Source organism: Saccopteryx bilineata, chromosome 2 (genome assembly GCF_036850765.1).
Source record: "Saccopteryx bilineata isolate mSacBil1 chromosome 2, mSacBil1_pri_phased_curated, whole genome shotgun sequence".
Classification (NCBI taxonomy): domain Eukaryota; kingdom Metazoa; phylum Chordata; class Mammalia; order Chiroptera; family Emballonuridae; genus Saccopteryx; species Saccopteryx bilineata.
The window spans coordinates 366,084,505-366,112,276 of record NC_089491.1 but is presented as its reverse complement, the minus strand read 5'-3'; the positions used below and the strand labels follow the sequence as shown (position 1 = coordinate 366,112,276).

The following is a 27,772-nucleotide window of genomic DNA, read 5'->3' as shown; positions in this document are numbered from 1 at the left end:
AAAGCTAGTGTCCTCAATCACAGGTTTGATCCCCAGTCAGGGCACATACAAAAAGCAACCAATGAGTGCACAACTAGGTGGCACAACTATGTGAAACAACGAGTTGATGCGTATCTCTCTCTCCCCCTCTTCCCCTCCACCCCTCCACTTCCTTTCCTCATCTTTCTCTCTCCCCCTTCCTCTCTCTCTTTCAAAAAAAAAGGGGGGGGGAGAAATCAAGTATGAAATGATAACCCGACCCGGCCAGACTGTAAAATGGCCCTCATGAACCCCTCCAACCTGTTTTGTTTTGGGGACAAATTATGTTTAGAGACTGAGTTGTCTTTGACAGTAGTTTATTTAACACAACTTCATTGTGGGATTTATAATAATTTCACAAGCCAATAACATGTCTCTTAATAAGCCAATAAAGACATAACACACTTGAACCAATGATATTAATTACACTATTGTTCCAGGAAAGCAGAGATGAAAGGAATAAAGTCCGAATTTAGTTGAGATGTATCCCTTATAGGAGTTGATACTTGGGAGAGAAGGCTTAGCCAACCAAGAGCGGCCAGCACAAAAGTGAGCAGTCTCTTGTCTCTGGAGCCCTTTGCCAGGGCACGATGGCACCAGTGTACGGTAAGATGATCTCCTTCAAGAGGCTGCTGGAAGCCTTTGTCACTGCTGGGAAGAGTCACCTTTACCACAGTAGGAGTTAATATCCCAACGTTAATTTACCTCAGTCAGGTGTTGCTGTGCCCAAACCAAAACTCTCAGATATTCCTCACAAACTCTCAGTATTTATAGTCTTTTTTTTTCTCCATTTAATATTTACTTAGCATTCGGTTTACAGCTTTATAAGGGGAGAAATATATTGGGGGGAAATGCAATTTTTTTCTTCATTCTGAAAATGCTTAAAAGATTCTACTTTGCCACAGAGGTAGCAAAACACACATGCACATGCACATACATACAAAAACCCCCAAAGTTCTGTCTTTAAAGGTAAGAAATACTAAATATTTAGAAGTGATAGGGGGCTAGGAGGAGAAGGTGACACCTGAAAAGTAATTTTATTTTTGGTTAACCTTAAACTTGTCAATCGCTTCTTTCTTTGAATAGCTTCATTTTCTGTTTGATACGCAACTACACTCATATTGGAATTAGTGATAACCATACAAGTAAGATGTTTGGAATATGAGCCTAGCCATATGCCAGATGGCTAGGCTCATATTTAGGAACTTTTAAAAGCTCTTCTTTTATAGAAAATTTCTAACCTGATGTAGTCTGATTAAGGGCCAGAAAGCTAACTTCCTTAAATAAGACCAAAAAAAAGTTTTCCCAGCTACAACTGTAAATTTGAGATCTTTCTTTCAAATACAAAATCAATTTTCTCAACTGTACAGTAAATTCTAATTTGAAGGTTTTTTACTCTTACTACTTCACTTCAAACAGTGACCTATACGTCTGGTTAAGCAATAGTAATTAAGTTCCTCTTCTGACTACTTCAGAATAAAAAACAGTTAATGTGTGGAAGATATTACGAAAACTATTGCACTGTTTGAATATGACCTCTGTATTGAAATATATGAGAATTTTTCTAATTAACTTTCAAATCTTCCTAGAGCCTCTATTTAAAAAAATATATCATCTTGGAATAATTTGAATGAATGCTTTAAATAAACTAATTCACAAGTTCCTCTTACCACAATCATCGGTTTAAACAAGTCTCCTAAATAAATATGTTCTGCATCAGTTTTCTTGATTATAAGATGTCAATAATACGGAAACATTTCTGATATAACAGAACATTTAATCACATCAGTTTCCCACACAAGTCATTTGAGGATGATTACACTGACCACTTCCATTTGTTGGCGGAAGGCTCTTCCACTAAAGGCTCCCATGGTTTCCATTGTACCATTTTTCTCACCAGACATAGTTCATTTCCAGCCTGAAGAATCACCTCTTTTATTTGGCCACCCTGAAGTTGGTCTTTAAATTTTTTAAAATTTATTTTTTTAACATTTTTATTTATTTATTTATTTATTTATTTATTTATTTATTTATTTAATTTATTTATTGTATTTTTCTGAAGTTGGAAATGGGGAGGCAGTCAGACAGACTCCCACATGCATCTGACCGGGATCCACCTGGCATGCCCACCAGGGGGCGATGCTCTGTCCATCTGGGGTGTTGCTCCGCTGCAACCAGAGCCATTCTAGTGCCTGAGGGAGAGGCCACAGAGCCATCCTCAGCGCCCCGGCCAACTTTGCTCCAATGGAGCCTCGGCTGGGCTGCAGGAGGGGAAGAGAGAGACAGAGAGGAAGGAGAGGGGGAGGGGTGGAGAAGCAGATGGGCACTTCTCCTGTGTGCCCTGGCTGGGAATTGAACCCGGGACTCCTGCACGGCAGACCGACGCTCTACCACTGAGCCAACCGGCCAGGGCTAATTTTTTTTTAACATCTGGTTCCACTTCAACCATGTCCAATTTTCTCAACTGTAATCTGTTCTGTATACTCCCTATATGCTGCATTTTTAGGGATTTCCTCAAGAACATCAAGAATCTTTGTGTATAATGTGCTCAGCCTCTTGTGCAGACTCTCACGTACAGCCAATCCCATGAGGCCAGCAGTTTTCTTCAGCGAGCCTTCCATGACAGCACTGAGGAGTACCAGTATTTATAGTCGAAGTGTCTTCTTGCCATAGTTACTTCGCCACTTGTTCTTATCAAGAAGCCTCCAGCTGGCCCCTTAGTGGCTGAGCTACTGAGTGCTTAACAACAGATGAGATAACCACATCCTGACACAACTTACTTCATTCTTACATATAGAAACAACTTTTCTTCTAAAAAACATTTTTTATCTTTGCCATCTACAGGACTAAAATAACTTTACTTAAGTCATAAACAAATGGATTTAAAATCATATCAAACCAACACTCCACAGAAACTGAAGCCCTTAGTCTGACACCCCATGAGAAACTGATGCCAACAACCATGTGAGTTTGAAAGCAGATCCTTCCCCAGTCAACCCTCGGATGACACCGTGACCCCAGCTCACACCCTGATTGCAGCTGGTAAAACTCTGAAACAGAGGCCTCAGCTAATTTGTGCCCTGACTCCTGACTCACGGAAACTGAGACAATAAATGTGTGTTGTTTGAAACGACTATGTTTGGCCCTGGCCAGTTGGCTCAGTGGTAGAGCGATGGCCTGGCATGTGAAAGTCCCAGGTTCAATTCCTGGTCAGGGCACACAGGAGAAGCGATCATCTCTTTCTCCACCCCTCCCGTCCATCTCTCTCTCTCTCTCTCCCTCCCACAGTCATGGCCCGAATGGTTTGAGCAAAGTTGGCTCTGAGTGCTAAGGAAGGCTCTATGGCCTCACGTCAGGTGCTAAAAGAGCTTGGTTGCCCAGGAACAGAGCAGTGGCCCAGACAGGCAGAGCATCACCTGGTAGGGGGCTTGCTGGGTGGATCCCCGTAGAGGTGCATGCAGGAGTCTGTCTCTGCCCCTCCATCTCTCACTTAATTAAAAAAAAAATAGAAACTACTATGTTTGGTCCTGGCTAGTTGGCTCAGTAGTAGAGCATCGGCCCAGAGTGTGTATGTCCCAGGTTTGATTCCCAGTCAGGGCACATAGGAGAAGCAATCATCTGCTTCTCCACCTCCCTTTCTCTCTCTCTCTCTCTCTCTCTCTCTCTTCCCCTCCCACAGCCATGGCTTGATTGGTTCGAGCGCATCAGCCCTGGGCATGGAGGATGGCTCCATGGAGCCTCCTTAGGTGCTAAAAAAAAAATTGCTCGGTTGCAAACATGGCCCCCGATGGGCAGAGCATCTGCTCCAGACGGGGTTGTTGGGTGATCATGGTTGGGACAGATGCAGGAGTCTGTCTATCTCCCTTCCTCTCACTTGAAAAAAAAGAGAAATTTTAAAAAGAAACTACTACGTTTGAGGTGATATTATTATACAGAGATTCATAATATGCCCCTTGTGTTTGGGGGTCTCTAAAGCCACTAGAACTCACAGAACTTATACTATTGGTTACAGGTTATTACAGTGGAAAGATACATATTAAAATCAGCAGTGAAAAAAAGGCACATAGGGGCAGGAGCCAGGGGACACCAATTATCCTCTCAGTGGACTCATAAGGGACAATGCTTAATTCTCCCAGCATCAATGAGGAACAGTGTGCAGGGAGTATTGTCAACCAGGGAAACTTACCCAAGTCTTGGTATCCAGGACTTTTAGTAGGGGAGGTCAGTCAAGTAGACAGGCCTCACCAACCAGGTAGCTGATCTTAGCCTTTCCAGAGGTCAAGTTGATGATACCTCCTGGCCCAAGGCCCCACGTTAAACAAAGACCTTCTTATCAGGCAAGATATTCCAAGGGATTAGAGATGATCTCTCAGGAGCCAATCAAGGGCCCTTCCTTTATTTGGAATATCCAAGTCTGCAGAGTTAACCTTTTATTGCACACCCCTTAACTCTAGGAGTGGGGTTTTTATCAAGTTGCTACCCTGCTTGAAGGCAGAGTGAGGACAGGAAACCTCCACGTTTTAATCTTTATACCTTTACTGGCCTTATAGTCAGAGAGTTTCCAGGATGTAAACCATATAGCCAGAAGGCAGGGTGCAGGGGAGAGGAGGCAGAGACCGGGCACTCATACAGAAGCTTCTCCTGATTAGCCACTGAATAGAAGGCAAGCTTTCCCTGCTCCAGGTCCAGCCAGATGCCCACCACGACAGGTTTTTCTGAGCCAAGGACAGTTTCCTTGACCATGTGCCACACAGAGAGCTGGCTGGATCCCTTCCACTCTACACACCAGGAGTCCTTGGCTCTTCCCAGGATCTGGTCGCGCCTCATGCCCCAGGGAGCCACGCCAATTGCCCAGTGGCTGCAGTGCTGCGTGTCCACTTCCCAGTACTGCTGCCCAGAAGAGAAGGCTTGGGAACATAAGACCTGGCAGGTGGTAAACCTGTCAGAACTCCAGGGATAAAGCTGTGGGATGTGAGATACAGTCACCGTCCGGTGATCCGCGGACACCTCCAGGCTACAGGAGAGGCTACTCAGGTCAAAGGTTGGACTGATGGCCCCTGAAGAAAAAAACAAGAACATACCAGCCAGCCCTGACTGTGCATGCTAAGAGGTCCTCAAATAGCAACGAGCAGCTTTGAATCTTTGGGTGTGATAAAATTTCCTTCATACTGGCATTCACATTGGTACATCACCTTGCTGTTCTCTATACCCACCACTGATGTTGTCTGCTAACAATACCACTTCCCTGCCTTAACCTCTTCTTACCATTAACCTTTCTTCAGGAAGCCCTCTCCGAATCCCACCCAGGAAAAGTCACCTCTAGCTCTTCTGTTTTAACTGTTCTCTAACATACTGTCTTCTACCTGTAGTACAGTGACTTATGGCCACGGCTGCTTATACCTCTCCATTTACACATAAGCTTCCTGATTAAGGATCGTGTATTATTCATTTTGTATATTTTATACTGTTTCCGACTGAGTAAATAAATGCTAACAGTTACACAGTATTACTACTCTAGGCACACACTTAAACACATTCACTCATTTAACTCTCATGATAGTCCCACAAGGGCAAAAAATATTATTATTATCGCCATCTTACAGATGAAGGAACTGAGGCTCTGGGAGGTTATGTACCTTGTCCAAGATCACACAGCTAGTGAGCACAGGAGCTGGGAGACAAACCTAAGCAGTCTGGCTCCAGGATCTGTGCCCTCAATGACTACTGTGACAGCGACAGTAACTAATCATGTTGGGCAGTTGGCTGTATATGGTGGCCACAGCAAGGATGGATACCCACAGGTTGCTTGGGCTCCCAGTGCTCATGGCTCTGGCTTAGCCTGGAATTAGGAAGTCTTTAATCCCCTTTTTCTTTGTAATCAGCTCCCCATGTGGAGGGACGTAGTGGAAGGTGGGTAGGCGCAGCAGCAGGGAGATGGACACAGCATAATCTTGCAACTCCTCCTTGCAGTAGGCCAAACCCAACTTTTAAGCAGACCACATACTTACGTTGAACAAAGCAGGATGCAAGGTGGCTCTGGTCAGTCAGTGGGCATGAGGAGGAAGACAGACCTTCCGGGAGTTTAACTAATGAATCAAAAAAATTGGGAGGAGGAAAAGTCTCATTAAAAAAATGCAAGAAGCCTGACCAGGCGGTGGCGCAGTAGATAGAGCGTCAGACTGGAATGCAGAGGACCCAGGTTCGAGACCCCAAGGTCACCAGCTTGAGCACAAGCTCATCTGGTTTGAGCAAAAGCCCCCCAGCTTGAACCCAAGGTCGCTGGCTCCAGCAAGGGGTTACTCGGTCTGCTGAAGGCCCGCGGTCAAGGCACATATGAGAAAGCAATCAATGAACAACTAAGGTGTTGCAACGCACAACGAAAAACTAATGATTGATGCTTCTCATCTCTCTCCGTTCCTGTCTGTCTGTCCCTGTCTATCCCTCTCCCTGACTCACTCTCTGTCTCTGTAAAAAAAAATAATAATAAAAAATAAAAAATGCAAGAAGGTGGCCCTGGCCGGTTGGCTCAGTGGTAGAACGTTGGCCTGGCATACAGGAGTCCCGGGTTCGATTCCTGGCCAGGGCACACAGGAGAAGCACCCATCTGCTTCTCCACCCCTCCCTCTCTCCTTCTTCTCTGTTAATTTATCAAATAAATTAACTTTCTTCCCCTCCCGCAGCCAAGGCTCCATTGGAGCAAAGTTGGCCCGGGCACTGAGAATGGCTCTATGGCCTCTGCCTCCGGCGCTAGAATGGCTCTGGTTGCAACAGAGCGGTGCCCCAGATGGGCGGAGCATCGCCCCCTGGTGGGCATGCCAGGTGGATCCCAGTCGGGTGCATGCGGGAGTCTGTCTGACTGCCTCCCCGTTTCCAACTTCAGAAAAATACAATAAAATAAAATAAAGTATGGAAGTAACTTTACTTTATAAAACTTATATAGCAGAGTTACAGCAAGTTAAAGCTTATAATAATAATTACTTACCAAGTACTTTATGTTGGATTTTTGCTAAGTTTGGCAGAATAAATCTTTATAAAACAACTTAGTATAGTTAAATCTATCTTTTTATTTATACTTTGGTTGCTCTGCTACCGCCCACCATGATAGCTGGAACGCCCACTAGTTGGCGGTAGGGACCAGGTTGACTACCACTGGGTTAGAGCATTGTCCCCATATGCCAAACTTGTGGGTTCAATCCCAAGTCAGGACACATACAAGAATCAACCAATAAATGCAGAAATAAGTGGAACAACAAATCAATGTCTCTCTCCCTCTCTCTCTCTGTCTAAAAATTAATTTAAAAAAATTTTAATATACCTGATCTGTGATGGGGCAGTGGGTAAAGCATCAACCTGGAACACTGAGGTCACGGGTTCAAAACCCTGGACTTGCCTAGTCAAGGCACATATGGGATTTGATGCTTCCTGCTCCCACCCCCCCATGAATACATTTTTTTAAATATAATTTAAAAAAAATTTTTTGCAACAGAGACAGAGAGAGGGACAGATAGGAACAGACAGACAGGAAGGAAGAGAGATGAAAAGCATCTATTTTTTGTTGCAACATCTTAGTTGTTTATTGGTTGCTTTCTCATGTGTGCCTTGACGGGGGGACTACAGCAAAGAGAGTGACCTCTTGCTCAAGCCAGCAATCTTTGGGCTCAAGCCAGCAACTATGGGGTCATGTGCATGATCCCACACTCAAGACAGTGACCCTGTGCTCAAGCTGGTGAGCCCGCACTCAAGCTGGATTAGCCAGAGCTCAAGTTGGTGACCGCAGGGTTTCGAACCTGGGTCCTCTATGTCCAGTCCAATGCTCTATCCTCTGCACCACCACCTGGTCAGGCAAAAAATCTAAAAATATTTTTTATTTAAAAAATTTAATTAGTGAGAAACTTTTCATAATGGAATCTTTTAAAAAAATTTATTTCTCTACTAAAAGAAGAGAATAAGCCACAGTCTTTTTTGTTTTAAAATATAGCCACTGTCCCTTGGAAATATAAAATAGTATCAGGAAGAGGTCTCTTTTTTCACTATTCTGTTTAAGTGGAATTGTTCTGAATAAAATGTGACTTCCATGGCAGCCCATAGTGTACTTACATATGGTCAAAGCAGTGGTGGGATTCAGTAGGTTCACACTCATTCGGCAGAACTGATACCTACTTTTTTGTTGAGTTCAGTGAACTAGTGGTTAAAATGGCACTTGTAATCAGGGTTCTCTCTAAAGTGGGTGCCTGGGCAACCGCCCAATGGGGAACTCACAAATTTACATTCCTTACTCTTTTTTAACGTTCATCTGTGCAACAGTGTATTCTAAGTGCCCGTAGTAATGTTCATTCTGTCCACAAGTGAAAAAAATTTGACAGAACTATGCTTGTAATATTTATTTATTCATTTCATAAAACTCATTATACTTTTGGTGAAATACTGCATTTTAATTCCCTCATGTTTGTTACTTCAATAAACAAACATATAAAGAGAAAAAGTGCCTAATAACCAGAAGGTGACAAGCTGTCATTGGAAATATCTTAAATAACAGTTTTACTGGTTTTTGTCAGACCTAATTTAATATTTTATTTTTTTAAATTATTTTTATTTTATTTATCCATTTCAGAGAAGAGAGAGAGAGAGAGAGAGAAGGTGGGGAGGAGCAGGAAGCATCAACTCCCATATGTGCCTTGACCAGGCAAGCCCAGGGTTTCAAACCGGCAACCTCAGCATTCCAGGTCAAGGCTTTATCCACTGTACCACCACAGGTTAGGCTAATTTAATATTTTAAAACTCTTTCTTATAACATTATCTAGTTTTGTGTACCTCTTTAATGTTCTTATTTAAGTATTAAATGCATGAAATAATAAACTACCTTTCGGTATACTGGTGTTTATTTTTTTAATTTTTTTTTTAAATTTTATTTATTCATTTTAGAGAGGAGAGAGAAAGGGAGAGAGAGAGACTGAGAGGGAGAGAGAGAGGAGAGAGAGACATAGAGAGAAGGTGGGGAGGAGCAGGAAACATCAACTCCCATATGTACCTTGACCAGGCAAGCCCAGGGTTTCGAACCAGCAACCTCAGCATTTCCAGGTAGACACTTTATCCACTGCGCCCACAGGTCAGGCAAGGTATACTGTTTTTTTAATACTTAATATGGTCAGTAGGGCAGAGAATTGGTTGGTAAATTATTTGAATCCTACCACAGGTCAAAGGATGTCATTATGATGAGGCAGTCAAATTGCCTGGCAGCTGTCAAAGCACTGACTTGAAGAACAACTAATCTATTGTCTTAAAAACAATCATGTGACAACTTTGGGGAATGTTTCAGGAAATAGGGATATAACCAGATCCTTTGTTTTAAAAATGTTCTGGACTGGTCTAAATAATCAAAACAATATAAGCACAAAGAAAGAACTATACTGAACTTGCTAAGGCATATTTAAGTTTTCTAAGTGGAATTAAAAAAATACTTAAAATGTATACTTAATTCCTCAAAAAATTGAAAACAATTACTGTATAATCCAGCAATTCCACTTTTGGGCGTTTACTCAAAAGAACTGAAAGCAGTATCTTGAAGAGCTATTTGTACACCCATTTTCAAAGCAGTATTTTTCCCAAAAGCCAAGAATCCAAGATGTGGAAGCAACCCAGTGTCTATTATTGGTTAAATGAATAAACAAAATGTGGTATAGACATACACTAGAATATTATTCAGCATTAAATAGGAAGGAAATTCTGACACATGCTATAACTGGGATAACCCTTGAGAACATTATACTAAGTGAAACAAGCCAGTCAGTCACAAAAGGACAGTATCTATGATTCCACTTATATCTGATATCTAGAGCAAGCAAACTCATAGAAGCTGAAAGTGGAATGGTGGTTGCTAGGGGCTGGGGGGATGGGGAGTTACTGTTTAAACAATATAGAGTTTTAGTTTTGCAAAATTAAAAAGACCTGGCGCAGGATTGCATAGCAATATGAATGCACTTACCACTGAACTATACTCTTAAAAGTGGTTAAGATGGTGGGCCTTGGCCGGTTGGCTCAGTGGTAGAGCATCAGCCTGGCGTGCAGAAGTCCCAGGTTCGATTCCCGGCCAGGGCACACAGGAGAGGCGCCCATCTGCTTCTCCACCCCTCCCCCTCTCCCTCTTCTCTGTCTCTCTCTTCCCCTCCTGCAGCCCAGCTGAGGCTTCATTGGAGCAAAGATGGCCCGGGCGTTGGGGATGGCCCTTGGCCTCTGCCCCAGGCGTTGGAGTGGCTCTGGTCACGGCAGAGCAACGCCCCGGAGGGTCAGAGCATCGCCCCCTGGTGGGCGTGCCGGGTGGATCCCGGTCGGGCGCATGCAGGAGTCTGACTGTCTCTCCCCGTTTCCAGCTTCGGAAAAATACAAAAAAAAAAAAAAAAGTGGTTAAGATGGTGGATTTTATGTTATGTATGTTTATCACGACTAAAAATAAAAAAATTTTAATGCATACTTAAATAATTTAGAAACTGATTTTTTTCCCAAGAAATCATGTTTCTCCAGTTAAATAAGAAGCAACATTTCCATCAGAGCAACATCATTAAATATAAAAAAATGTGATAAGAGATACATCTTTAAAGTGGAGTTATGTAAATATTATTTAAAATTCCCTGGGACACATGCCAGAATATATACTTCACCTGGGTCAAAGATTGAAATGTACAATGTGAAACCAAAGATTTAAATAGAAAATAGAAAAACACACAGACATACTCAGGTAAATTTCTTTCTAAACTTGGGGTGGTAAAGTTATCTAACTAAAAATTAAAATCTAAAAGCCATAAAAGCCTGGGCTGTAGTGGCGCAGTGAATAAAGCGTCAACCTGGAATGCTGAGGTCACCAGTTCAAAGCCCAGGGCTTGCCCAGTCAAGGCACATATAAGAAGCAATCAATGAACAGCTTAAGTGAAGCAACTATGAGTTGATACTTCTCCCTCTTCCCAACTCCTCTCTCTGTAAAATCAATAAATAAAAATCTTTAAAAGCCATAAAAGAAAATACTGGTAAAATTTACTACTTCAAAATAGAAGAATGTCTTATGTTATTCTAAAATTCATGCTAAACAGAATGAAAAGATAAATGACTAACTGGGGAACAAAACTTGCAATTCATATCACAGACAAAAGGTTAATCTTGCTAATTTATAGAGTTCCTAAAACCCATTTTAAAAAGATACAACACAAGATATAAACACATAATTTGTGAAGAAATACAAATTAAAGGTACAGTATGCTCCTATGTTACTTTTTTTAACCCATCAGATTGGCAAAAAAAAAGTCACAAATGTTTCACAACACACTTAATTGGCAGGCTCTGGGGATACACATTTATTTTCTTTCTTTTTTTTTTTACCTTTATTTTCAAATTCGATCGCCAAAATACAAGCCTACAAAAATAGAAACTATTTTGTGTATTCACATTGGATTTAGAGTTGGGCATAATTTTTTTGTTTTTGTTTTGTCTTATAGCATCTACCTCATAAAGTCATTGTGAAGATGAATGAAATACCAAAGGTCAGATTCCTGACAACAAAGTAGATCTCTTTTTAAAATATTGATGTATAATTGACAACAGATTATATAATTAATACCAGTCCCTTTAAAGAGAAATTTAACATAACACACTTCAGGATGTGTCCATAAACTTTCTTTCTTTTTTTAAGATTTTATTTATTCATTTTAGAGACAAGAGAGAGATAGAGAGAAAAAAAAGAGGGGAGGAGTAGGAAGCATCAACTAACTCCCATATGTGCCTTGACCAGGCAAGCCCGGAGTTTTGAACCAGCGACATCAGCGTTCCAGACTGATGCTTTATCCACTGCACCACCAGAGGTCAGGCCTACACATTTCTTTTGTGAGAGTGTAGATGGGTATAACCCAGCTAGAGGGCAATTTGACAATGAAGATTAAAATTACAAATGAATTTACCCTAAGATTCTACAACCCTACTGGTGGTGGTACAGTGCATAGAACATTGACCTGGGATACTGAGGTCACTGGCTTGAGCATGACTTCATCTGGCCAGAGCGCAGGCTTGCCAGCTTGAGCATGGGATCATCAACATGATCCCACTAGGTCACTGGCTTGAGCCCAAACGTTGCTGGCTTAAAGCCCAAGGTCACTGGCTTGAGCCTAAGGTCGCTGGCTTGAGCAAGGGGTCACTAGCTCAGCTGGAGCCTCTGGTCAAGGCACGTATGAGAAGCAACCAATGAACAACTAAAGTGAAGTAACTACGAGTTGATGCTTCTCATTTCTCTCCCTTCCTGTCTCTCTCCCTTCTTTTCTCTCTCTCTTTCTCTCTCTCAATCTTAAAAAAAAAAAATATTCCACAAACCTTACTGGCACTTTATCTGCACCCATATAAAATGATGTATGTAGAGTTTTAACATCAACATTATTTGTAATTATAAGTAATTAGTAGCAATCATGCATCTAGAAGTAGAGGATGGAGTAAATGTTAACATATCCATAAACTGGAATACCACACAGCTATATAAAAGAGAAAATGCTCAAGGTACTGATTCCTGCATGTATCAAGATACATTAAGTACAGAAGTAAAGCAGAATGCAGAACAGTGTATATAGTATGCTAGCCTTTGTGTGAAAAAGATTAGGGGAGATAAGAAGAGAAACTCATATTTGCTTGTATTTGCTTGAGTCTGAATGGACATTCGGGACACTAATAAAAGTGGTTGACTGAGATGAGAATAGCTGGAATTGGGCAAGAGCAGGAAAGACTTTTGTTGTTAGTCTTTTTATATTGTTTTAATTTTTGAATTTAAAATTTAATTTTAAGATTTAACTTCAAAACTATAAGTTGAATTTTAAAATTAATTTTAAATTCATATAACTAAATGACATAACTAAGGGACTCAACCTAAATTTAGGAGTACGCAGGACCCAAGAGGGCACTTATATCTCAGATAATTTTTGTAAAACTGTGCTTCATTGGTCCTAAAGAAAAATTTTCCAAGGAATCATGTTTCTCCACTTAAATAAGGAATGACATTTTAAGCAGAGCAAGATATTTTAAATAGAAAAAAGGCTGTACGAGGCCCTGGCTGGGTAGCTTTCCTGGATAGAGCATCGAGTCAATGCACTAAGGTCGAGGGTTCGAGCCTTGGTCAAAGCATATAAAAGAATCAACCAATAAATGTTGTTTCTCCCTCTCTCTCCTTCCCTCTTTCTCTAAAATCAATCAATAAAAATATTTTAAAAAATAAAAAAAGCTGTAAGATATATGTCTCTAAAGTATATAAAGCTGGCCATGGAGCAGGCGGCAAGGCCAAGGAAGACCAGAGCTAATGTCTACAGGGAAGGCTTCACTGCTTTTCTATAATGACCAGGAGAACAACTGAGAACCTAGAGTCAGGACAGAAAGGTTCTGTTCTACATTATTACTGTTTAATATAATATTAACAAACTCTCCAAAGATCTTATATATATATATATATTTTTTAATTTTATTTATTCATTTTTAGAGGGGAGAGAGAGAGAGGGAGAGAGAGAGATGGGGGGAGGAGAAGAAAGCATCAACTCCCATATGTACCTTGACCAGGCAAGCCCAGGGTTTCGAACTGGCGACCTCAACATTTCCAGGTCAACGCTTTATCCACTGCGCCACCACATGTCAGGCTATATATATATTTTTTAAATGATTATATATATATATATATATTTTTTTTTTTAAATGTTAATGAATCTTTTGCCAGATTTTTAAAAGATTTTTTATTTATTCATTTTGTAGAGGAAAGAGAGAGAGGGAAGAGGGAAGGAGCAGGAAGCATCAACTCCCATATGTGTCTTGACCAGGCAAGCCCAGGGTTTCAAACCGGAGACCTCAGCATTCCAGGTCAATGCTTTATTTACTGCGCCTCCACAGGTCAGGCCAAAGATTATATTTTAATAGAATATATCAAGAACTATTTACAAAGTTGCCTGTTTTGTTAATAAAGACATTTACTAGTTAAAAATAACAGCAGCCTAATTCTGAATCTCCTCAGATAATATGGGTGAGTGGTCAACTAGCAAAATCTGGTCCACATTCTAAAGTTATAGGTCTTAGAAAATGAGCTTCTATCTCATCAAAGGCCCATGTTATATTACATTCCCAGTCACTTCCACAAACATAGCCAGCCACAAAATACCTCAGCCCATTCCTTCCTCATTTTCTTTTTCTTTTCTTTTCTTTTCTTTTATTTTTTGTATTTTTCTGAAGTTGGAAACGGGGAGGCAGTCAGACTCCCGCATGCATTTGACCGGGATCCACCTGGCATGCCCACCAGGGGGCAATGCTCTGCCCATCTGGGGCATTACTCTGTTGCAAACCAGAGCCATTCTAGTGCCTGAGGCAGAGGCCATAGAGCCACCCCCAGTGCCCGGGCCAACTTTGCTCCAATGGAGCCCTGACTACGGGAAGGGAAGAGAGAGACAGAGAGGAAGGAGGGGGGGAGAGGGGGAGAAGCAGATGGGCGCCTCTCCTGTGTGCCCTGGCCGGGAATCGAACCCGGGACTCCTGCATGCCAGGCCGATGCTCTACCACTGAGCCAACCGGCCAGGGCCTCCTTCCTCATTTTCAACACCACAGTGACCATGCAGCTGGGCTCTGGGTTCATGTCCCCAAAAAACAAAGCCATGGAACACACTCCCATTTCCCCCCAACTTCCATATTTAATTTAATCCTCCTCTCCAAATAAAATCAACTCACCCTGCCTTGGTTTTTCAAGAGGCTCTTTCCCTATGAGGTTTCCTTGCAATTTCCCCCGGATAACTTCTAGGTCATGCAGAATGTCTCTCATTTTTTCCTTGGGTGTGCTGGAAGTCGCTTGCTTTGGAGAAGCCAGGGAATGGTCCGCTCCACCAGGAAAAGTCTAGTGATGAATCATTAAAAAAAAGTAACGAAAGGCTTCTAAGGAAAGCATCAAATAGTATATTCTAGTTCTGCAGCCCATCTACAATTTTCTACTTACCTCTTACCAGTTTTTTAAAACATAATTAGGCCCTCAAAATACATGCCTTGAAACAATCTGGAATAACACAGAGTACAGCAAAGATATGAAAGAGTGGTGGGGTTATAGATGACTTGAATTTGTTTTCTTTAAACTGTTATGTAGTTTCCAGTATATTGTACAATAAACGTCAATTTCTTAAGTAACAATAAAAATAAGTTAAAGATTTTTAGGTCCATATACTAGGGCTATACAAAAGAAATTATACAGATATTTACTGGGATAAACCACAAAGGCTAGAGTAATCTCCCCTGAACTGCTATCATTATCTCATATATATTCTCAAGAGCCAATGTAAACATGTCTGCACCCAGGCCCAATTCTCTGGGGCCTCCAATACATGCTCACTGATTTTCCTTAACCTATGAATCCCCCAAACAGCCTCCCATCTGCTCCGTCCCACCTACAGCACCAGACGGTCCTTCCCAACTTCGCATAAGCCATTTTCCATTTTTTTCACAAATCATTATAATAGTAGGCAACACTTACTGAGTACCTTCCACTGCCCACCTCTAATTAACATAACAACCTTCCAAGGTAGATTTATTATCCCTGTTTTGCAAAAGAAGCAGCTAAAGTGTATAAAGTTTAACAAAACATGGCCATAATTAACTTTATTGTTCTCCATTTTCACCTAGAGATAGAAACCTGAGATTCAGAGAAATGAAATGACTTGCCCAAGGTCCTAACACCAGTGAGTGGCCAGGTCAGGTCTGCAAGTCAGACTCGCAGACTTTCCACCCCCACACATTGCATCCCTGAAGATGGACTCATTCACTCACTCACTGGGAAGTGCCTGGCACTGTGCTAGGCCTAGGAATGCAAAGGGGAACAAAGGAACAGAAGCCATCATGGTCTCTACCCTTATGAATGTTAGAGTACAGTGTAGAAGAGAGAGGACAGACATTGATAAATGATGACACCAATTACTATCAAGTTGCAGGTGGGAAAACTGGGAAGGGATAAGGAATCATGAGAGCAGCCTCTAGCCCGGCCATTTGACTTGTTTAAGGAAATCAGTTAAGGATTCCCCAAGAAAGTGATGATCTAGTTGGGGTCTGAAGCAGGCAGGTGACAGGGGGGAAGAAGAACATTCCATGGGGTGCGCTCTGTGGTGGGGAAAAGTGCGACAACACAGTGGAGGGACGGACTTGGTCCAGTGTGGGTGAAATCTGAAGAAGTCCTTGTTGGTTCTGTGAGGATTTGGGTCTTAATTTTTATTTTATTTATTTTATTTTTTTATTTTTATTTTATTTATTCATTTTAGAGAGGAGAGAGAGAGGGAGAGAGAGACAGAGACAGGGGGGAGGAGCTGGAAGCATCAACTCCCCTATGTGCCTTGACCAGGCAAGCCCAGGGTTTCGAACCAGCGACCTTAGCATTTCCAGGTCGATGCTTTATCCACTGCGCCACCACAGGTCAGGCCGAGGATTTGGATCTTAATCCTACGGAGTACAAACAGATATCATTGGAGTATTTGAAGCAGATAAGTTACATGATCAGTTTTGTGTTTGAAAGGGCCACTCTGGCCTGACCAGGTGGTGGTGCAGTGGATAGAGCGTTGGACTGGGACGTGGAGGACCCAGGTTCGAAACCTCGGGGTTGCCGGCTTGAGCATGGGCTCATCTGGTTTGAGCAAGGCTCACCAGCTTGGACCCAAGGTCGCTCGCTTGAGCAAGGAGTTTCTCAGTCTGCTGTAGCCCCCTGGTCAAGGCACATATGAGAAGGCAATCAATGAACAACTAAGGTGCCGCAGCAAAGAATTGATCCTTCTCATCTCTCTCCCTTCTTGTCTGTCCCTGTCACACACACAAAAAAAGAAAAGGTAACTCTGATGACCGCAAGGACAGCGGGGTAGAGTGGAGCAATTAGGAGGCCACTTTGGCAAATCAGGCAAGAAATGATCATATGCGCCTAACCAGGCGGTGGCGCAGTGAATAGAGAGTTGGACTGGGATGCGGAGGACCCAGGTTTGAGACACCAAGGTCACCAGCTTGAGTGCGGGCTCTCTGGTTTGAGCAAAAACTCACCAGCTTGGACCCAAGGGGTCCAACGGGTTACTCAGTCTGCTGAAGGCCCGCGGTCAAGGCACATATGAGAAAGCAATCAATGAACAACTAAGGTGATGCAATGAAAAACTAATGATTGATGCTTCTCATCTCTCTCCATTCCTGTCTGTCTGTCCCTGTCTATACCTCTCTCTGACTCTCTCTGTGTTTCTGTAAAAACAAAAACAAAACAAAAAAATGATCATACGCTTGGATTACAGAGAGAAGTCTCAAAGGAGCTCAAGAATAGTAAATAGATTCAAGAGATGTTTCAGCAGGTGAGGGAGGAGGTAACATGATTCCCAGGTTGCTGGCTTTGTGCCCTTTGGACAAATAATAGTGCCAGTCAAATGGGGAATTTTGGAGGAGGAACAGCTGGGCAAGTTAAGCGTGATGTGCCTTTGAGATCCCAAGAGGAAAACATGAAAAGGAAGATACTAGACTACAGGTCAGATACATGGCCAGGCTGGAGCTATGTCTGTGCTAATTAAAATGATAGGTATGGGGAAGAGCAAGGAACTACAACTCAGACTTGAAGAATCCTAGCATTTCATTGCTAAGCAGCAGAGAGGAAGCCTGCCAAACAGACTGAAAAGGAGCAGCCAGAGAAACAGGGGAAGGCTGGGAGACTCGTGTCACAGAATCTGAAGGAAAAGAAAGCTTCAAGAATGAAGGTGTGCGCCCTGGCTGGTTAGCTCAGCAGTAGAGCGTTGGCCTGGTGTATGGAAGTCCTGGGTTCGATTCCTAGCCAGGGCACATAGGAAAAGCGCCCATCTGCTTCTCCACCCTTCCCCCTCTTCTTCCTCTTTATCTCTTTCTTCCTCTCCTGTAGCCAAGGCTCCAATGGAGCAAAGTTGGCCCAGGCACTGCAGACGGCTCCACGGCCTCCGCCTCACGTGCTAGAATGGCTCTGGCAGCAACAGAGCAACAATCCAGATGAACAGAGCATTGCCCCCTGGTGGGCATACCGGGTGGATCCCAATAGAGCGCATGCAGGAGTCTGTCTGATTGCCTGTTTCTAACTTTGGAAAAATACAACCCTGGCTATTGGCTCAGTGGTAGAGTATCGGCCTGGTGTGCAGGAGTCCCAGGTTCGATTCCTGGCCAGGGCACACAGGAGAAGCGCCCATCTGCTTCTCCATCCCACCCTCTCTTCTTCCTCTCTCTCTCGCTTCCCCTCCCACAGCCAAGGCTCCATTGGAACAAAGTAGGCCCAGGCGCTGAGGATGGCTCTATGGCCTCTGCCTCAGGTGCTGGAATGGCTCTGGTTGCAACAGAGCGATGCCCCAGATGGGCAGAGCATCACCTCCTGGTGGGCATGCCGGGTGGATCCCAGTCGGGCGCATGCGGGAGTCTGTCTGACTGCCTACCCGTTTCCAACTTCAGAAAAATACAAAAAAAAAAAAAAAAAAAAAAAGAAGAAGAAAAAAAATGAAGGTGTGGCCCGCTGTGCCAAAGGCTGAAAGGTCAATGGAGATGAGGACTAGAATGTCTGTAGGATTTACAGCGAGGCCACTGGTGATCTTAGAACTGGTTAGAGGGAGTGATAAGGATGGAACCTAGATTACCTGAGGTTTCCCTACCTCAAGCATTGCAAACTTCCAGTCATTGCTGTTTGGTGGTAAAGAGTGAGACTTATTGTATCCTTCCACTGCAAACACATACGTACATGTTGCTCCAGTTGGAAGCTGCGCCGACCCCTGCCCCCTGCCCCATCCTTTCCTCTCCCAGCTGTGCCTACCATGCCCAGGGTGTTCAGTTCATTGTCTGGTCCAGATTCTGGGAGGTGTCTCTGACTCTGAAGGTTCCTGACAATGTCTATAAGCTGTTCCACCAGCTCTGCCAGCTCCTGACCAACTTCTGTGATGTTCTTCGGTGTGGCCGCCTTTAAAAGAGCAAAGCAGAACACAAGGCTGGACCCAGGAGTCAGCTCTAGACAGAGGGTGAAGCCTCGATAAAGGAACAGGCAAGGAAGTGAAAAAACATTCAGAGAACAAGGAGGTAGACCCCCCCAAAACCTTTTGCATGTCCGTTTCCCATACTGATAGGAAAGCAGAGTCCATCAGCTGTGGAATGGAGGGCGCGACGCAATGAGAGTGAAGTGCGAAGGGAAGCCTAGGGGTCGCTAGGAACTGGGAAGTCAGGGCAGAAACGCTATGAACCTGGAGATTCGGCAGGGGAGGTGGCAGCTGACAAAGTGAGTGCTGCAGTGGAAGGTGTCTGACTCGGGTTTAAGCTCCACCCTTGCCCTCTGACTCTTGCTGTGTCCTCATGACTCGTTTCAAAAAGGAAAGTGACCATCCCTCCTTCTCTTCCATAGGGAAAAGGACCTACTTAACTCTTCACTGTTAAAGGATCTTGGAGACTTTAAAGTGATGGACAGATGGAAGCTTTTATGTGTGTTGATATATTTAACATTTGAAAAATTCAGAAGACAGTGGTAAACAACTCCACTTCAAGAGCTTAATCTGTTCAGCTGCCTGGTTGGGAGTGGAAGTAAGTTTTGCAGCCAACATATTTTGGCAACAACCTCAAAACCGGCTGACAGTCATCAGTGGCAGGCTGGGCACAGACCTCCATGGAGAACTTTGCATGGCTTTCAAAAGGGGTGGTTCTACAGAGTCACAGAAATGGAAGGTGCTCATCAGCCTACTGTACATAAACCAGAGTTTTTATCACTTTGTTTTGACATTTTTCATATTTTCAATTTTGCTGGAACCTCAAAAACTGGAATTAATCCAGGACCTATTTCATCTCTTAAAAAATCCCTGGTGCCTGACCAGGCGGTGGCGCAGTGGATAGAGCATTGGACTGGGATGCAGAGGACCCAGGTTCGAGACCCCGAGGTTGAGCAAAAGCCCAGCAGCTTGAATCCAAAGTCGCTGGCTCCAGCAAGGGGTTACTCGGTCTGCTGAAGGCCCGCGGTCAAGGCACATATGAGAAAGCAATCAATGAACAACTAAGGTGTTGCAACACGCAACGAAAAACTAATGATTGATGGTTCTCATCTCTCTCCGTTCCTGTCTGTCTGTCCCTGTCTATCCCTCTCTCTGACTCTCTGTCTCTGTAAAAAAAAAATAAAATAAAATAAAAATAAATAAAAAATCCCTGGTGGTGATCTGACCTGTGGTGGCGCAGTGGGTAAAGCATTCGACCTGGAACACTGAGGTTGCCAGTTTGAAAACCTCGGGCTTCCTGGTCAAGGCACATATGAGAAGCAACTACTACCAGTTGATGCTTCCCATTCCTCCCTTTCCCATTTCTCTCTCTCTCTCCTCTCTAAAAATCAATAAATAAAATCTTAAAAAAAAAAAGCCCTGATGATGTCCCTCAAAATAACACGTGTTTTAAAAGTCATAATCAGGTTGTTAGAGAGCGAGGTGGCTGATAACTGGAAACACTGTTTGCTCTTAAATTTCTAGGCCCCACTCCTAAATATTCAAGCAGCCAGAACTCTAGAATGGAGTCCTTATCTAGGCACCTGAGCAAATTAAAAACTTAAAAAAATAAGTACATTGATTTTTCTATCCACAAGAGAAATGCAAATTTACTGTGGCAAACACAGACAATGCAGAGAATAAAAAGATAGGAAATGTTTAATCCAATATCCTACCTTCCAAAGACAACCACTTTAATTTAAAAGCCAATGGAAAGTATATTCAGTCACTATACACTATATTAACATAGAGTTTTAAGAATCTGAGGGAGGCCCTGGCCGGTTGGCTCAGTGGTAGAGTGTCAGCCTGGCGTGCAGGAGACCCAGGTTTGATTCCCGGCCAGGGCACACAGGAGAAGCGCCCATCTGCTTCTTTGCCCCTCCCCCTCTCCTTCCTCTCTGTCTCTCTCTTCCCCTCCTGCAGCCAAGGCTCCACTGGAGCAAAGTTGGCCCAGGCGCTAAGGATGGCTCTGTGGCCTCTGCCTCAGGCACTAGAATGGCTCTGATTGTGGCAGAGCGACGCCCAAGATGGGCAGAGCATCAACCCCTGGTGGGCATGCCGGATGGATCCTGGTCGGACGCATGCAGGAGTCTGTCTGACTGCCTCCCCGTTTCCAGCTTCGGAAAAATACAAAAAAAAAAAAAAACCCCAAAAACAAAAAAAACCCTGAGGGATAATGTTGTATTTATAATCTAAAAGTAGAGAATAGGCTTTGTTCATAATTGCGGGGGGGGGGGGGGGGGAAAGAAAGCAACCAATATGTCCATCAAAAGGTGAATGGAGCCTGACCGGTGGTGGTGCAGTGGGATAAGGCTTCAACCTGGAATGCTGAGGTCGCCTGTTCGATACCCTGGGCTTGCCTGGTCAAGGCACATATGGGAGTTGATGCTTCCTGCTTCTCCCTTTCTCTCTCTCTCTCTCTCTCTCTCTCTCCTCTCTGAAAATTGAATAAATAAAATATTAAAAAAAAAAGGTGAATGGATAAACTGGGGTATAGCTACACAATGAAATATTAACAATAAAAAGAAATGACTTATCAAGCCACAAACCTTAATTTTGCTTTGTGAAAGAAGATAATCTGAAAAGGCTATATACTATATGGTTCTAACTATATGACATTCTGAAAAAGGGAAAGCAAAAGAGATAGTACAAAGATTAGTAGTTGCTAGGGACTGGCTCAGGGGTACAAACAGGAAGATCAAAGATTTCCAGGGCACTAAACCTGTATGATAACCGTAAGTGTAGATACAGGACCTCAAACATTTGTCAAAAGCCATAGAACTGAGCCCTGGCTGGGTAGCTCAGTTGGTTGGAGCATCATCTCAATAGGCCAAGGTTGTGGATTTGATCCCCAGTCAGGGCACATACGAGAATCAACCAGTGAATGCATAAATAAGTAGAACAACAAATCAATGTTTCTCTCTCTCTAAAGTCAATTTATAAAAAGCCATATAACTATACAACATGAAAAGTGAACCCTAATGTAAATAACAGTGTACTGATAATATCAGTTCATCTACTGTAAAAAATGTACCACAGCAATGCAAAGTGTTTATATATATAGCTATATATAAAGGGTTTTTTATATTGCCCTGACCTAGGATTGAATCTAGCATTCTCTGCACCTCAGGATGATGCTTTAACTAACTGAACTATCCCGCCAGGGCATGCAAGGTGTTAACAACAGGGGAAGAGCCTGACCAGGCAGTGGTGCAGTGGATAGAGCGTTGGACTGGGATGCGGAGGACCCAGGTTCAAGACCCCGAGGTTGCCAGCTTGAGCGCGGGCTTATCTGGTTTGAGCAAAGCTCACCAGCTTGGACCCAAGATTGCTGGCTTGAGCAAGGGGTTACTCGGTCTGCTGTATCCCATGGTCAAGGCACATATGAGAAAGTAATCAATGAACAACTAAGGCAGGGATCCCCAAAGTATGGCCCATGGGCCGCATGCAGCCCCCTAAGGCCATTTATCCGGCCCCCGCAGCACTTCTGGAAGGGGCACCTCTTTCATTGGTGGTCAGTGAGAGGAGCACAGGATGCATCCGCATCCTGGAGTACTGTATGTGGCGGCACCACAAAGCACTGCGTCCCTCACGTACAGTACTACTTCCCGTGACGTGGGATGCACGCGTCACAGCTCTGGAAGCGCATCATATCACTTGTTACGGCTAGCAGTGACAAATATGGAACCAGACATTGACCATCTCATTAGCCAAAAGCAGGCCCATAGTTCCCATAGAAATACTGGTCAGTTTGTTGATTTAAATTTACTTGTTCTTTAAATATTGTATTTGTTCCCGTTTTGTTTTTTTACTTTAAAATAAGATATGTGCAGTGTGCATAGGGATTTGTTCATAGTTTTTTATAGTCTGGCCCTCCAATGGTCTGAGGGACAGTGAACTGGCCCCCTGTGTAAAAAGTTTGGGGACTCCTGAACTAAGGTGTCACCACGAAAAACTGATGATGATGTTTCTCATCTCTCTCTGTTCCTGTCTGTCTGTCCCTATCTATCCCTCTCTCTGACTCTCTCTCTCTGTAAAAAAAAACCAAAAAAAAAAAAAAAAAAAAAACCCAAAAAACAAAACGCAGTAGGGGAAGCTGTGAGAAATACACAGGAACTTTCTATTCTTTCTGCTCAATTTCTGCAAACCTAGCTTGCTCTAAAAAATAAAGTCTATTAATTCACTTTTTCTTTAAAAATTTTTTTTTCATTGATTTAAAAAAAAGAGAGAAAGGAAAAGAGAGAGAAGTATCAATTCATTTCACTTAGTTGTTCCATTTAGTTGTGTACTCATTGATTCCTTCTCATCCGTGCCTTGACTGGGGGTCAAACCTACAACCTCTGGTGTGCCAGCTCAATGCTTTATCCACTGAACCACCCAGAGCAATTAATTTTCTTTTAAAAACATAACCTGGCTATACAACATGACCTCAACTCTGTTTAAAAGGACTTGAGAGAATAACAAGAGGGTGGCATGGGCAGCTCCAAGCTCTCACCCCACTCCACACACAGAAACATTTAAAAACAAGCAGCTACTGTCTGAACCAACTGTCAGAACTCTGGAAAACACTGAGTCAAAAAAGAGTAAGCCTTGACTGGTTGGCTCAGCAGTAGTGCCCAGCATGTGTAAGTCCCAGGTTCGATTCCCAGTCAGGGTACACAGGAGAAACGCCCATCTGCTTCTCCACACCTCCCCCTCTCCTTCCTCTCTATCTATCTCTTCCCCTCCTGCAGCCAATGCTCCATTGGAGCAAAGTTGGCCTGGGGTGCTGAGAATGGCTCCGTGGCCTCTGCCTTGGGAGCTAGAATGACTCTGACTGCAACGGAGCAACATCTCAGATGGGCAGAGCATCACCCCCTGGTGGGCATGCCGGGTGGATCCCGGTCTGGCGCATGCGGGAATCTGTCTGACTGCCTCCTCGTTTTTAACTTTGGAAAAATATAAAACAAAACAAAAGAGCAACCTGGCAGTGAAAAGGCTTTCTGATATTTTTACTAGCCCTTGCCCCACTCTCCGCCCCCCCCCCCCAGCTCAGTAACAAAATTCCCAGCATGGGATCCTGGTCCTGGCACTGGAAGGAGCACAGCAGGCCTTATTCACAAATTGTAATGCATGTCTTGTGCTAACCTGGCTCAGAGCTGTCCCAAGGAATGGCACAGGGTGTTCATTTTTGCTTCACCTGACTCGGGGCTCCGGCCAGAAAGGCAGTGGGCATGAACCACAAATGCTCCAAGCTGAACTAAACTTGCAGATGTCTGTGGCAAAGGATTATGGTTGAAACACCCAAGTCTCAGGAACAAAAGCTGGGGGAAATTGGACCACTCCTACTTTGTTGAGGGGAATGTAAAATAATGTAGCTGCTATGGAATACAGTTTGGCTATTCTTCAGTAAGTTAAACACAGACTTTCACTATGACCCAGCAAATATACTCCTAGATACTTACCCAAAAGAACTGAAACTAGAGACTGGGATAGCTGTGCACTAATGTTTACTACACCATTACTCACAATAACCAAAAAGTGGAAACCATCCAAACATCCATGAATGTACGAATGGGTTTTCTTTTTTGTTTTTGTTTTTCTAATGTGGTATGTACAGCCCTGGCCAGATAAGCTTAGTTGGTTGAAGCACAAAAGTTGCAGATTCCATCCCGGGTCAGGGTACAGACAGGAACAGATGGGTGTTTCTTTTTTTTTTATTTTATTTATTCATTTTAGAAAGGAGAGGGAGAGAGAGAGAGAGAGGGGAGAGAGAGAGAGAGACAGAGAGAGAGAAGGGGGGAGGAGCAGGAAGCATCAACTCCCATATGTGCCTTGACCAGGCAAGCCCAGGGTTTTGAACTGGCGACCTCAGCATTTCCAGGTTGACGCTTTATCCACTGTGCCATGGGTGTTTCTGTCTCTCTCTCTCTCTCCCTTCCTCTCTCTAAGAAGTCAACTTTAAAAATAAATAAATTGATTCAATTCTTGGAACTTAAAAACAAACAAACACATGTTTATACCATGCTTATACTTGTCTGGACACATTGTACAGCATGAACAAACTTGAAAACATGGTAGGAGAAAGAAGGTAGTTACAAAGTGACAGCTATTGTATGATTCCATTTATATAAACTATCTAGAGCAGGGGTTGGGAACCTTTTTGGCTGAGAGAGCCATGAACACCACTTATTTTAAAATGTAATTCCTTCAGAGCCATACAAGGACCCGTGGACGTTAGGCATTATCCAATAAAAATTTGGTGTTGTCCCGGAGGACAACTGTGATTGGCTCCAGCCACCTGCAACCATGAACATAAGCGGTAGGGAATGAATGGATTGTAATACGTAAGAATGTTTCATATTTTTAACATTTTTAATTTTTTTATTAAAGATTTGTCTGCGAGCCAGATGCAGCCATCAAAAGAGCCACATCTGGCTCACAAGCCAGAGGTTCCCGACCCCTGATCTAGAGCCTGACCAGACAGGAGCGCAGTGGATAGAGCATTGGACTGGGATGCAGAGGACCCAGATTCGAGACCCCGAGGTCTCCAGCTAGAGTACAGGCTCATCTGGTTTGAGCAAAGCTCACCAGCTTGAGATCAAGGATGCTGGCTTGAGTGCGGGCTCATCTGGTTTGAGCAAGGCTCACCAGATTGAGCTCAAGGTCGATGGCTGGAGCAAGGGGTCACTCAGTCTTCTGTAGCCACCCCTCCACCCCTCCCCCGTCAAGGCACATGTGAGAAAGCAGGAAGAACTGATGCTTCTCATCTCCCTTCTTGTCTGTCTGTCCCTATCTGTCCCTCTCTCTGATTCTGTCTCTGTGACAAAAACAAACAAACCCACAACAACAACAACAAAAATTATCTAGAGTATGTAAATTCATACAGACAGTAAGTGCATCGGAGGTTACCAGGGGCTGGAAGGCAGCTATGCTCACCACTATACCACCAACGCTTCGCTACTAGGGGCTGGAAAAGAGAGGGGAGAATAAGTTATTGCTTAGTGGGTTTGTAGTGATGGAAACGTTTTGTAAATAGATAGTGGTGAAGGTTGCACAACATTGTAAATATAACTAAAGCCACTAAATGATACACTTAAAAATGGTTAACATGGCAAATACTGTTATACATATTTGACCACAACAAAACTTTTTTACAGAGACAGACAGTGGAAAGACTGTCAAGAAGGGGAATAGCCAAGGTTGACAGAATTTCAGATTTTAATTCTTTCTGCTTCTTCATGCTTTTCTGAACTTCAAAGAGCAGGTCCTTACTTTTAGACGTGGAAAAGTAATGTGCAAGTAGAAAGGATGAGGAGAAAGAGCCACGGAAGGAGGGGTGTGCGGGCGGCGGAGCAGGTTGGAAGAAAGAGGGAACCGGGTGGGCCACCCTACCCTGAACTGCGGGGCGCGGCCCGGGGGCGGGGGGCCGGGGGCGGGGCTCCGGGGCCGGGCGCGGTCGCCCTCGCCCTCCAGCCCGCACACCACCCGACTGTACTTGTCCACCAGGTCCTGCAGGAGCGTGTTCTTCCGCAGCTGCAGCGGCTGCGCGTTGCCCTCGCGGCAGGTGGGGCAGAACCACTGGCGCCGCGCGCTCCACAGGTCCTTCAGGCAGTCTCGGCAGAAACTGTGGCCGCAGGGCAAGGTGACGGGCCAGGTGAGCAGCTCACGACAGATGATGCAACCCAGGTCGTCCTCGGCCAGCCACACGGGCACGGTCAGGTCCACGTCCAGGCCCGCCATGGTGCCCAGGCCGCCGCCCGGAAGCAGGGCCACACCAGGGACCGCCCGCCCTCAGCTACGTCTCCTCCGGCTCCTCCCTCGCTCTTCTTTGCCTCCTCCCTCGCGGCGCCTTCTTCCCCTCCTGGCGGCCCCCCTTTTCCCCTTTCTCCGGTCCTGATGAAAGCTGACTTGGAACATCCACCGCGCAGCCTGCGGCGCCCTCTGCGCAGAGCTGGCTCTCATTGCAGCCTCCTGTGCTAGGAAGTCAGCTCTCCCCAAACCGTTAGGGGCCCGCTGTGTTCCAAAGATGTCCTCTAGCTGGATGTACCCCCCCGCAATTAAAATGTAACCCGATAACGCTTGGGAGAAGAAGAAAGAGAGGATTCTATTCCAGACTCTTTAAAGAATGCGCCCACTAGGTGTCATCCAGCCCCTTACCAAACACCAAGGGATTAAAGAATACCCAACGCACAAGGCTGGGAAGCTCTTTTAAAATAGAAGCGTTCGGACTCCGCTCCCAGAGAGTCGGATTTCATTGTCTGGGATGGAGCCCGGGCACCGGTATTTTTTTAAAAAAACCTCCCCTAGATGAGTCAAACGTGCAAAGCTGAGCGAGCCTAGACTTTATGAAATTGCTGTTACATGCAGGATTGTGCCGCTGTCTCCTTGCTGCTCTCTGCTGGCTGACAGCATGTTACCCAACAGGCATCTGGAGAGTCCTGGAAAGTCTGTTTTCTTGTAGCTAGCACAACTGGTCCTCGCTGGGCTTGCTTTCATCCTCCTCTCTTATTCTAATCCAGAATGTATTACAACCAGAAAACCTTGGAGCCAGAAGAGCATCAGATCCTCTCCAAAGACCAAAACAGGCAAAGGCACTTCCAGGTTTACATTGCAGTAACTGAGTGGCAGAGACCAGAACCTATCTCGCTATGATCTGTTGAACTAACAATGTCTTATATACACAAAAATTAGGGGATATTTCAAAGTGAATATAAAGCTATAAAATATCCCCTAATTTTTGTGAGCAGTATATTTTACCCCCGTCT

The 27,772-nt window shown here is 44.0% G+C and overlaps 1 protein-coding gene across 1 annotated transcript; it reads right to left on the bottom strand.

The window, feature by feature from the left end:
• Positions 1-1,071: 1,071 nt before the first annotated feature.
• On the bottom strand, positions 1,072-26,932 carry RNF135 (ring finger protein 135). The gene is made up of 5 exons (XM_066263303.1): positions 26,400-26,932; positions 18,830-18,973; positions 14,740-14,902; positions 6,027-6,104; positions 1,072-5,075 (listed from the first exon to the last, which is right to left on the bottom strand). The coding sequence occupies exons 1-5, from the start codon at positions 26,745-26,747 to the stop codon at positions 4,546-4,548; spliced, it is 1,263 nt and encodes a 420-aa protein (XP_066119400.1). The 5' UTR covers positions 26,748-26,932; the 3' UTR covers positions 1,072-4,545.
• Between the last annotated feature and the right edge of the window lie 840 nt (positions 26,933-27,772).

Excerpts from the sequence above, each read along its gene's own strand:
- RNF135 (XM_066263303.1), bottom strand. The coding sequence starts at position 26,747 with ATGGCGGGCCTGGACGTGGACCTGACCGTGCCCGTGTGGCTGGCCGAG. Across the intron at positions 18,974-26,399 it reads GCCGCGCCCCGCAGTTCAGG|GCGGCCACACCGAAGAACAT; the intron begins GTAGGGTGGCCC and ends GCTCTTTTAAAG. Across the intron at positions 6,105-14,739 it reads TCTTGAAAAACCAAGGCAGG|TTAAACTCCCGGAAGGTCTG; the intron begins GTGAGTTGATTT and ends TTGATTCATTAG.